General features: G+C 52.7%; 1 protein-coding gene across 1 annotated transcript in view; it reads right to left on the reverse strand.

Moving 5' to 3' along the window:
• Window positions 1–11,265, reverse strand: part of PLXNA4 (plexin A4) — a 506,929-nt gene that overhangs the window by 202,012 nt on the left and 293,652 nt on the right. Inside the window, exon 4 of the mRNA XM_019543765.1 lies at window positions 2,454–2,554. Within this exon, the coding sequence (XP_019399310.1) occupies window positions 2,454–2,554 (101 nt within the window). The remainder of the gene's footprint in view (window positions 1–2,453; window positions 2,555–11,265) is intronic.

The following is an 11,265-nucleotide window of genomic DNA, read 5'->3' on the forward strand; positions in this document are numbered from 1 at the left end:
GCTCCCTGCAGAAGCAAGCAGCCCTGACCTAGGGCTGTAGGGATTCATGCATTAGACCTTGAGGCAATGGGTTCAGCCCTTGGGAGAGAGGGTTGTTGAAGGTGAGGGCAACTGAGTCACACTAACATACCCTGAATAGCCCTGAAGGGGCCCCTGAAAGCTGGGGTACCAAGGAGGATCTGTTATATTTCGTGCCAGCAGAATAAGCTGTGTGTAATCGGCACCCACATGGGGCCAGGTCCCAAAGATGGAGGTTTTGCAGAGCTCTGGCAGTCCAAGCATCATCTCTTTACCAAATAAAGGGTTCAGGGATACCAGCGGCCTTCTGGGTTTCCCCTGTCCTCACTCCCTGCAACACACATTGGCTGGAGCGCTGCAAATGAACTGCGGCCAATCTACGGCACCCACCACAGGGACCGTGACACGAGCATGCGTTGTGATGCAGGAACCTCCTTGCTAAGCGAGCTCATGCAATGGCCAGCAGGTCTGTGGGAAGGTAGCAGCATTCATCAGTGACTGGGACAGGCCAGCTTGGAGCTGGGAACTCAGATCATATCAGCCCCGTGAGCTGGCTTGGGCCTGCATTCGGTAGTGCCATGTTATGTGAAGCACTATGCGATCAGTGAATGATGCTACTTAAACAAATCAATGAGGATAATCCACAGGGGTGCTTGACACAGAAGAGGTCGGGTCCCTAGACGCCAGCCAAGCTGGCCTCTTACTGCCATTGCAACCCTCCTGGCCTGCAACACAGGCTGCTCCTCCTTCCTGGAGCACCCAGACACCACAGTACAGGGCACAGCATCAGAAGATGGAGAGGGAGAATATACTGAAGCTGTGCTACATAGTGGTTGTGGTCTCACCTTTTCCAGGCCACTGGAGACTAGCAGGAGCTTGGATGCCATCTGCTTGGCAGCCCCGGGTTAGAGTTTACACACTCGGGACTCAGACTCAGCTTGCCAAGAGCCTGTTGAGCGAGCCCAGGGCACAAGAGATGGCAGCATCCGAGACATGGGCGAACTCAGTCAACACTGTGCTTGTGATCTCAAATCAAGCCAAACCTTGGTACTTTTGGAAGGGGGTGGGGGGCTTACATGGGCTCAGGGTGGCACCTGAGTCTGATCCCATGAAAAGGGTTTGCATGAAAGTCAAACCCTCTCTGCAACGGGCTTCCTGCTTATTCCCCTCTACTCCCCGGTGACTCCTGATGACCACTGTAAGAAATGACACTGGTGGGCTCTATCAGGGACTGGCACAGCTTAAATGGCCTCACGAGGAACAAGGAGTGAAACCATTGGCCTTTATGACAGAAGACCACCTCTAAATAATGGGCTAACCAGCACCCAAGGCTCAGACCATGTGTGAGGACATTACTGGCAGCCAAGCACTCTGCTGAGCTATATACCAGAAGGGGCTGATGTGTTTCTAGACCACAGCTGCTCTACAGAGGGGATTTTGCACGTGAAAGGACTCTGGCACTCACAGCTTAATAGCAATCAAGCCTTCCCCCACCCTGGAGCTCACCCAGACCCCTGGCTCCAGAAGAGGGTTATTTCAGCTAGAGGTGGCCAGGGTTAAGGTGCTCGAGGGAAGACTCATGTTCAAGCAATGAAAAGGCTCCAGAGGGTCCGGGCCACCTGCATTGAGGTCCTCTGCACTCGCTGTCAAAGGAAGAGTGGCTTAGCCGGGGCTGCCTCCTCCGTGAGCAAACCCCACCTTGAGTGGTGACACCGGGACCCATGCAGGAGGGAAACGATCTGCATGAGGGAAGTAGCCCCCCGGTTCCAGCTCAAAGCAACCGGCACTGAAACAGCCACGTCAATGGTAAACCGGTTGTCACTAGGTTCCAGGGTTAACGCCGCCCCGAGCGGAAACAAGGCAGGTCCTCCTCACAAGAGCCAGAAGCCCAGCCCAGGTAAATGTGCCCATCACACCCTCACTCACGTGCAGGGGGGGCCGGACCCAATGATCCGTCAGGTCCCTTCCAGCCCCTAATAACTCTGAAACTCTGCCACGGAAATCAACCTGTGTGGGTCAGAGGGAGACGCCTGGCCCCCACAGCCGTCAGGTGCGCTCGGATGATAGCTCTCCATCGGGTCCAGCTTCCTGCCCTCCTGGCAAAGGGGGAGCATTTGCCACCCTAAAGAAACCCAAATGAAGGGGCACTGCTGCAAAGCAAATGGAGCCATCCCCTTGGCAGCTGGCTCAGGCTCCGGAGGAGCTGCATTCCCAAGCAGGCCTGCATCTCTGCTCCTTTTCCTCCCTGGTCGTAACTCAAGGGTAGATGCACGCTTCAATGCAGGGAGCGTGCGCAGCGGGTCCCGGGGGCCGCGGCCGAGCTGCTCTGCCTGCGGCCGACTGAGAGGCCTGAGGCAGCCCCATCCATTTACAGCTCTGTGGAGGGTGAGAAAAGCGCGTGGGGGGCGGAGGGGGCCGTGCCGGGCTGTACTCACGTGTTGTGGAGCACGCACCATCCGCAGTGCGGGTCCCCCGAGCCCAGGCACTCACTGCAGGTCTTGTACTGGCCGCAGGACTCCACGGGCACCCGGGTCAGCTGTGGGAGGAAGGGGGAGAAGGCGTCAGTCTTTCTGGCGGCTCAGTGGTCCCCTTCCGTGCCGCAGGGCCACGAACCCATTCGCACGCCTCGCAACGGCCCTCTCCCTTGGCAGGCTGGCATCCTGCCGGGGAATCTCAGCGGGCTTCCCCGGGCGAGGCACGGAGGCAGCGCTGCTGGAAAAAACAGCTGCTTGCAGCTCTACTGACCCACATTGCAGCCTGCCGTGACCCTGGGGAAGCGGGGAGGGCTCAGTCTCTCTCCGTCCCGATCGCTCTAACAGGGGGACACAGACAGGCCAGCAGCTCCTGTTGCCCGCACACCCTGCCCGACTGCTTCCTGCACCGGGCCCTGTCTGGGCAGCACCGCACGCAGGCTCTTTGCACTGCAAAACCTGGGTAAAGGCCCCCACCCCCACATGCCACTGACAACCTGAATGGCAAAACTGAGCTCTAAGGGGAGTGATGTACCCACCAGTCTTACGTCCTGGTTGCACTTTCAGGAACCATTTGCAGCATCCCCCCTCCCTGCAAACCCTGGACCACCCTCCACTAAATCTAAGAGCTGTCTCAAGGCCTCTCTGCCCCTCCAATTCGTGGTGGAAAGCTTCACTTTCCAGTTCTGTCCTAGCACAGCGTGGCACCCAGGTGACCCTCACACGGGACAGGATGGCACTGACCCCCCTCGTGGTGAGGCTATTTGAGTGTTCGCTACAACCTCCAAGACAACCGGCCGTGCTCCATTCGCTCAGCAGATAGAGGCTCATGCTCATGTAATGGGAGTTTTTAACCAACATCAGCAGCATAGGCAACACACTTTTAGCAGCCAGTGCACCTGAGCATCAAGTGCACCGAGTGGGCTTGGGCTGTATTTCGTGGAGCATCCACCCCACTCAGCCTACAAGCAGCACTTCCACGCACTGCTTTCATGTAACTCCTCATCTGACGTCCTGCAGGAAGAACCCAGAGCATTTCTATCCCATCTAGATGATGTAAGCCTTTGACTTCTTAAAACCAAACTTACAATCCGGACCCAATGAAAGAGCCTCTCCCACCAACAGAGCTACAGAGTGGATCTGTAACACACAATCAATCGCCAGGGCTTTCGCCCCAGCATGTCAGCTGGGCGAGTTTATTCCTTCGGATGATATAGTACGGTATTATCCTGATGAAACACCACCGAGAGCTGCCAACAATAAACTGCAGAACAGCTCCTCGTGACAGATTACAAGAGAATACACCTGAAACTCTTGGACAATTTTTAAAAAGGATGTAGCATTCGAGTGGGCTTGAACCGTGAGACGACAGACTGAGATTCATACTGGCTGTGCTTCGAAAGGGAACAAGAATAGGCTGTTTCGTCCCCAACATCACAAACAAAATCCTAGACTACAGAAGCACTTGCGGAAACCCTTTGCGTTCGATCGCAGCCTGCTTTTTTCCCCATTTATGGGACCCAAAACCCAGAACAGAGTCTGTGGGAAAGGTTGCAAATCCATATTTCATAGTCCTTCCAGGAGGCCCCTTCGCTGCCTTAGACAGAGCTGGGGTATGTTTTATTTATCTCCTTCAGCATTGCCTCTGGCAAAGCACCCAACGAATCCAGCTGTTGCCACTGGGACTTCTTAAACAACCAGCAACTGTCAAAATGGCTGGGAAAGTTGACTTGATGAAACCTCTCATAGCTTGGCTCTGCAGGACCAGCCACAGAAATCTTGTGTGCACAGGTCATGGGGCCGAGAAAACATAGAAAATGGGAAAATGCTAGAGAGAGTTAGGCAGATTTGTAAAAGGGTTCACAGGTCGTTTCATGCAGTCCTGGATAGGGGAGGGATTGTCACTGGCCCACTGATGCCATGTCAGGCAAGAAACCATTACAGCATCTGGGCAGACCTCCCGTCTCCCAAAACGTTATCCACCCAGGCCTGCATTCAGCTCAACACTTTGTCTTTGGCTAAGGGGCATCTTCCAGGTGGGCATCCAGCTTGCAGGTGCTTGGCCCGCTGTCAGGGGCTTCACCGTTTCTGTTAAAACCACCAGGTTTGGCGTCTCTGTGTTGTAATCCAGTTAAAGGAGTAAATTATTCAGTGACTAAGAATGCAAACCTCAAAGCAACCTGCTATGCATTTGATCTTCCTCCACAAGTTAGATTTAGAGCCCCAGATAAAGTGCAGCTCCAGATGCAAAGCACCCCAATGCTTGCTGGGGTCTTGACCTGCTTTCCACTGGGGAGCTGAGCAGACCCAGACTTTACCATGGGTCTGAGTTTACTTCTCATTACAAAATGAGTCAGCGGTGAAGTGCGGGTGATAATATCATGGGGTTGACATGAAAGGGGAGATTTGGGACAACTGCAACACCCCAGTAAACCACAGCGGGAGTCTGATTGTGCCGGCCACAGGGATACTTGCTCAGAGTAGGGTTCGCTGGCACATTGTGATGAAAAATTAAACTGAAGTGCACAGTCCAGTACAGGTTTGTACATGATTTCCAGGCACCGTGGCATTAGGGCACCTTTCAAGCACCCATTATATTATGCGTCAGGCCGTAGGACCGTGATTATAGCAGACATCTAGCCTTGGGCCTCGCGGCACCCATTGCCTGCGTCTAGGGCACATAGGCACGTGCTACTACATTGTGCTTTGTGTCATTGCCACCACCACACACAAAGACCCAGCGTAAACTCGTGCCCAACCCTGCTCCACGGTGCGTGGCACTCCAGCCATTCACACTGGAGCAGGTTACTGCTGGTGTATTGGGCCCTTTATGAGTTCACCTCAAGTCGCTTTATCGTGAGATTAATTAAAACTGTGTCACGCTGGTAAATGTCTTGAGCTGTAGTGTCAGACCTTCTAATTAATAAAGGAAGAGACTACAGAAAAGAAGGGAGCGCTGAGTGAAAGGAAAGCCACCTAGGGGTCGTCAGCTTCGCAGAAAAGCACAGCCAGCAAAGGAGACACATCAGAGCTCCTTTTTTCCCCCCGCAGAACCTAATCTGCAATTAACTCGGCTCATCTTTGCAAGTTGGAAGTTTGGAGAAATGCCTGTGCCCTCCGGGAGCAATCAGCCTTTCATACTGCCCCCAAAATATGTGAAAAAGAAAAGTCCCCCTGGCCCCGCGAGTGCAACATCTTGTCAGTGTTAATAACAGCGGAGGGGCCGGGCACTAGTCTGCTACCTCTGTTATAAACCCGCTTTTGATTATTCCTTCCACCCACTTGGCACCAGTAGCAGGATTGTCAAACCTGGAGTCCCTTCCCAACCTAACAAGGACCCATCTTTTATCAGGATAACAGCTGGATGGAGCATTTGGGACACGTTCTGCCTACGGACTTGGGAGATATTAGGAGCCACGTATATTAATCTGCTGGAAGACCTGATCAGCATCACGGTCCTACAGTGTGAGTAGAGAGGTTGCAAGCCAGATAGATGAGACAGATAAAGGGTGTATTGTTATCCTCATTTTACAGATGGAGAACTGAGGCAGAGGCTAAGTGACCTGACCAAGGTCACCCTGAAACCTATAGCAGAGCTGAGAATTGAAGCCAGGTCTCTATGGGCACAGACATTTAACCAGGGAGTAAAATAGGGCAGGGCTTTCCCAGGTGGCTGCTGCTCCGTGGGGAAAGAGGAGGAGGTTACTGCAAGCTAGTTCACACTTACCACTGCCCGGGAGTGTGCACACAGCTGGTGCATGGTAATGCTCTTCCCATTCTAGCTGTGCAGCAAGTGGATGGCAAGGCCAGGCTCTAAGTAAAGCTGACTCAAAATATTTCAGTGAAATGGAGTTCCTTCACAAAAAATGATAAGTGAACTCAAGTGTTTCACTTGGAATATCTTGGCCCCACCAAACCTGGAGTGAAACAAAGGGCAGGGCTCCCAGAGACCCAGAGACCCTGCCTCCATTTACTGGGGCTACTGAAATCCCAGCATTTTGGGGATCCCGGCTCCAGGGCACCCTTGCTAGGCAGGCCACTGCCGCTCTAGGGCCACCCTACATCCATACTCATTGGCTCTGGAAGTGCTGCGGCAGGCTCTTGGGGTGCCTATACAAGAGCAGAGAGGCAGCTTTGAGCTGCTGTAATTACACCGTGCTGGAACAGGCTCAATTAATCGAGTCTGCTGGAGCATGGCAATTACGGCGCACCAGCAGCCTCCCACGTCTCGTGTATCGGTGTCCCCGCACTTCCAAGTGGCAGTGGGGGTGCTTTATCTAAAGTCTGGTTAACAAGACGCTTCATTAAAGGACCCACCCACTCCCCAAGCACATGTATAAACACCTTGGGGTCCGTGACTCTAGGCCGTCCTGCCACAGATGCTGCAAGGTGGAGCCCTCCTGCCGATCCGTAGCTCAGGTGGGAAGCGAAGCCGGGGCCCCTGGCCACTGCTGCATGGGATGGGCACGTTTGTCCATCACCCCAGTGAAAGGACCGGGAGGTGAAGCTGGCCCTTGCTGTGGAGGTCTCCCATTTTTCGAGGTCTCCCAGTTCTCAGCCCTCTCCTTTCAACTTAAATTCCTCCAAATCAGCGGTCCGGCACTGCCGCCGGGTCAGACTCAACCACCTTACGCGCAAGCTTGCCGTTCCTCTCTGTCCAGCTCCCAGCCTCCCTCCCAGACCTCGGCTCGGTCGGCCGGCTTGGCTCCCAGCCCCATCCCGGGAATAAGCGAGCTGCACCAAGTCATTTAAAGCAAAATAATTGCGGTCTCAGATCTGAGACACAACGGCAGCTAATCCTGTTAGAAATCTGGCTTCCACCTGCGGCATCAGGCATTCACAAAGCCTCCTCTGAGGCATTCAGTCATCATTCTCTGGCTTCGAATTTTTTACTTTCTTCAATATACGTTATTGCCCCCTCCCCACCCTCCGCCCCGCTAAACCGACGGCATTCTGGTCCAAATGTGAATTATTGCTCAATCTCGGCTGTTATAATTGGATGTTAATACAGCAGTGGGATTTATTCAGGCTGAGGGACTAAGTTAATTTGAATGCACAAAAAGGCATCTTAAGTAGCCAATTTCCTACCCAACAGTCAAAAGATACATTTCCAAAACACTGAACAGTGACTGTCAAGCCGGGTGGGTTCAGTGAATGCTGCTCCTATCTTTCGAGGCTCAGCCAGCTCCTGAAAAGCTGCCGCAAGATTAAAAGCAAGGCTGATTTCATTTCAAAGCCCGAACAGCGCATTCACGATAACGCTGTTTATTAAATAGCACAAGACAAAAACCACCTAAGAGACTATAGAGGGCCACTGGGTTGGTGCTCTTAGCAAAGCCAGTGAGGACATAAGGTCCGGAGCAAGGGACCTCGCGAGATCTCAGATGCTAGTTGAGCCTGTGCCATCAACAAGTGATTCCCATGCAGAAACTCAGCTGAAAGCCAGCCCTTGGCCCTAAATTCATGTCTAAGTCATTCGGACTTAGACAGCCCCCCTGCAGTCACTGCCCTCCTGCAACCGTCTCCTCTCCATGCTCTGCTCCTTCCTGGTGAATCCCTCCTCATCCGCTCAGGATGTTGAGAGCTGCAGGCTTTGATTAAGGAGAGTTAATTAGAAGCAGCGGTAGCCGCTGAGGACAAATGACACCATAATTAAGCTTGGGGTCAATATGGCTGCATGTGGCACAGGCTAGTCCTAGGCTTGCTTGCAAGGAGCACTCTGCCATCACTGCCTTGCTCTCCCCCTCTCTCACCCCCAGCCCTGCTCCCTACCCCTGTGGGCAGGCTCTCCAGGGTGCGATCAGTGATGCTCCCACACACACATCTTACCGAACAAGGATCAAGGGGACTGACGGCTAAAGGCAGAAGTGAAAGTGGTGGAGTTTGCACCTGGGGCAGCAGGGTTGCACCCAACAGGGTTTGCACCGGAAGGGAAGCAGAGGGGTTTGAGGCTCCAGCTGCTTGGAGTGGGAGATGCTCCTGGGAGTCGAGATGTTGCCACAGGTCCATGTGCCAAGCACTGACGCAAAGCCCTCCATGCAGTGGTGGCTGGAGGGCCAGGGAAGGGTGAACCTGGCTTTTGTGGTGACACCTCCCCTCCCAGCAGTGGTGTGTGCCATGAGGTGGGGGAATGACTGAGACGGGGATTTCTATCCCTGCTCTGCTCCATGCAACTGGAGCCTCCCTCTATCCTGGTGCCCCTTTACTGAGCACCTGCCCCAGTTGCTCATGCTACTGGCGATAGGAGCACTTGGAGGTGACCAGTATCCTGAGACACCTGTGGGTACTGGTGTGAGTTGTCGGGTCCCTTAGGTGCTCTCAGTGTCGTCTCCTTGCCCTCCCATTTCCAGAGTGCTCTTCCGCTCACTTCCCTCGGCAAGCACCTCTATTGCACGCTGGACTGAAATGGTGGCCGTGCAACCTCTTGGACTTCAGGAAGGTCCTGACTCTGATCTGGATCCAGATCTTTAAGCTTGAAGACGTCTCCAGGCTCTTGCTATGGTTACTCTGATTTGCATCTCTCTGGGAAGAAGCCCCAAATGCTCTAGATAGCTTTCCATCCTGCTCACACCACTGACATCTACAGCTGGAGCACTGAACCTGATCTCCTTGAGCACTAGCCATGCCAAGGAGATCAAGCGTGCAGCAGTACTTAGCACACTGCTCCACCACCTCAGGAGATCGTGTGGGTGACATTAAACAACACAGATATTTAGCCTGAGTAGGTGTCTTTCCCTCTCTCCTTTGCAAACACAGTCCCTGTGCTATGCAGAGTCCTCACTCATTCTTGTCTCGGGTTCTGGCTTTATTAACAAGCGAACGACCATTTAGATAATGAAGATTAATTCTCTCCAAGTGATGGCTGCATCCAGGGATCCTCACTCATGACTGCTCAGCCCATACTCTCCATCTTCTCTTCTCCAGAGAGCTCCTTCCAGCCCCCTTGTTTCCAGCGAGGTGATGAACTACCTCCCTCTGTGACCCAGCAAGATCCACCCGGTCCACCCCTAGCAGGATCAAAGCCTGTTAAACAAGTCAGACATATGCCAGTCTGTTTCCCTGCATCATCAGTAGGTCTGGAAAGTCCAAGGCAGGACAGGGTCTGCCTCTATCCATCAGCCTCCATCAGAAACCTTCTTTGACATCATAACTGACATCATAACTTCATCTTCTTTGACATCACAACATCAAAGCTTCTTTGACATCATCTTCCTCTCCCCAATAGGACACAAAGCATTGTGTGAGCCCCGATGGGGGTGGGGCATTCCCTTTGGAGAGCCCAGAGCCGCCGCACAGCTCCTGGCAGGGAGCGCTCAGAGACCTTTTACCCAGGTCCAGTAAATACAAGCCTGCTTATTCATCTCGCAAGCACCTAACTTTGGCCAACTTGCGATAAGTGCCGCCCCCGACTTGAGTTCCCCTTGGCCTCCTCCGAGCTCTACACCTCACTCCAAATCCCCAGACTTGTTTACCGATTCTTCATGCCCACATTGTCCCAGCAGTCAAGTGTTTCAAATAATTGGAGGCTGCAAATTGTAAAACAAATGAGCTTTGGCTAAATGTTTGTGCTCAAAAGCCTTCAAAATGGAGAGCCTTGTGTCACAATTAAAGCAGAGGGAGCCCGATCTTAATGAGAGCCGGTTCCTGTGTGCTTACTGAGGCATGCCTGCTGAGTGAGGGACAGATCGTTATCCAGGCTCTATAAAGACTATATATAGATTTAATTGGGGCCTGTAATGGAATTTATGTCACAGAAATGTTTTTTTCTTCAAGTCCAGCTTCACTTGAGGGCTACTGTCAAAGTTGTGAAAAGCTAAATCACCCACAGAAAGTTGGACGGCGATTGCTAAGGATGATGGCTACTCTGCAGGCCACCTTGTTTCCCCTTCGTCCCTGGTCACTCTGCTCCATCCTCTCCCTCTTCTAGCCATTTCATCCAGATGTGCCCTCTCCTCAGTTACCACATCCCATCTACTCCAAGTCCATGCTCAACCACCCTGCCTTCTCCCTAGGGACACCTTCACGTTCCCTACCTCTCCCTACATTACAGTACCTCCTTCATAACTCCTGCTGGAGGTCCTATGCCACCGCCTTTCATCCTCATCATCCCACGGGCCCCATCTTCCCCATCACAGCATCCCAGAGAGGGGCAGAGAGAGAGAAGACCAAAATGCTCCAGGGAGACCACAGAAGGACTTGCATGGCAGACCTGGTACCTCCGAGGGTAAGGAACACGCTCCACCTTGCAGACCCCCTCCACTATATAATGGTTGGTACAAACTTTGGGTCACCTTGTAGGCTTGCAAGGCCAGGCTCCCTGTTTTTGCTGATGTAAACAAGAAGGTACGGACTTACGTGTTTGACTCTAGTCACACCAACAAAGCAATTGAAACCCATTACTGTAAGGAACAGCGTTTTCAGGAGTTGAAACCTAAGTAATAACATCTGAGGCCATCCCGTTGCTACATATTTATCATCAATTCTTCACTTAGCCGAGGAGGGGGTCTTCTGATCAGCCCGCTTTATTAATGTACACCCAATCAGACAGTACATAGATGCATGTCATTAAATATGTGACTGTAAACCCTGAGGGAAGCGGACCTGAGCTGTTGGAAGACCTGAACAAGAGCTTAGAAGTCCTGGAATGCAGGGCAGGACGCCACCTCCCAGGCATGAGTATGTTTCTGCATTTCTATTGCCAGATCTGAATGCTAGTTACACTTCATAGGTTTCATAGACATTCGGGCTGGAAGGGACCTTGGAAGATCATTGAGTC

This window comes from Crocodylus porosus, unplaced genomic scaffold, assembly GCF_001723895.1.
Source record: "Crocodylus porosus isolate Cpor-Errol unplaced genomic scaffold, CroPor_comp1, whole genome shotgun sequence".
Classification (NCBI taxonomy): domain Eukaryota; kingdom Metazoa; phylum Chordata; order Crocodylia; family Crocodylidae; genus Crocodylus; species Crocodylus porosus.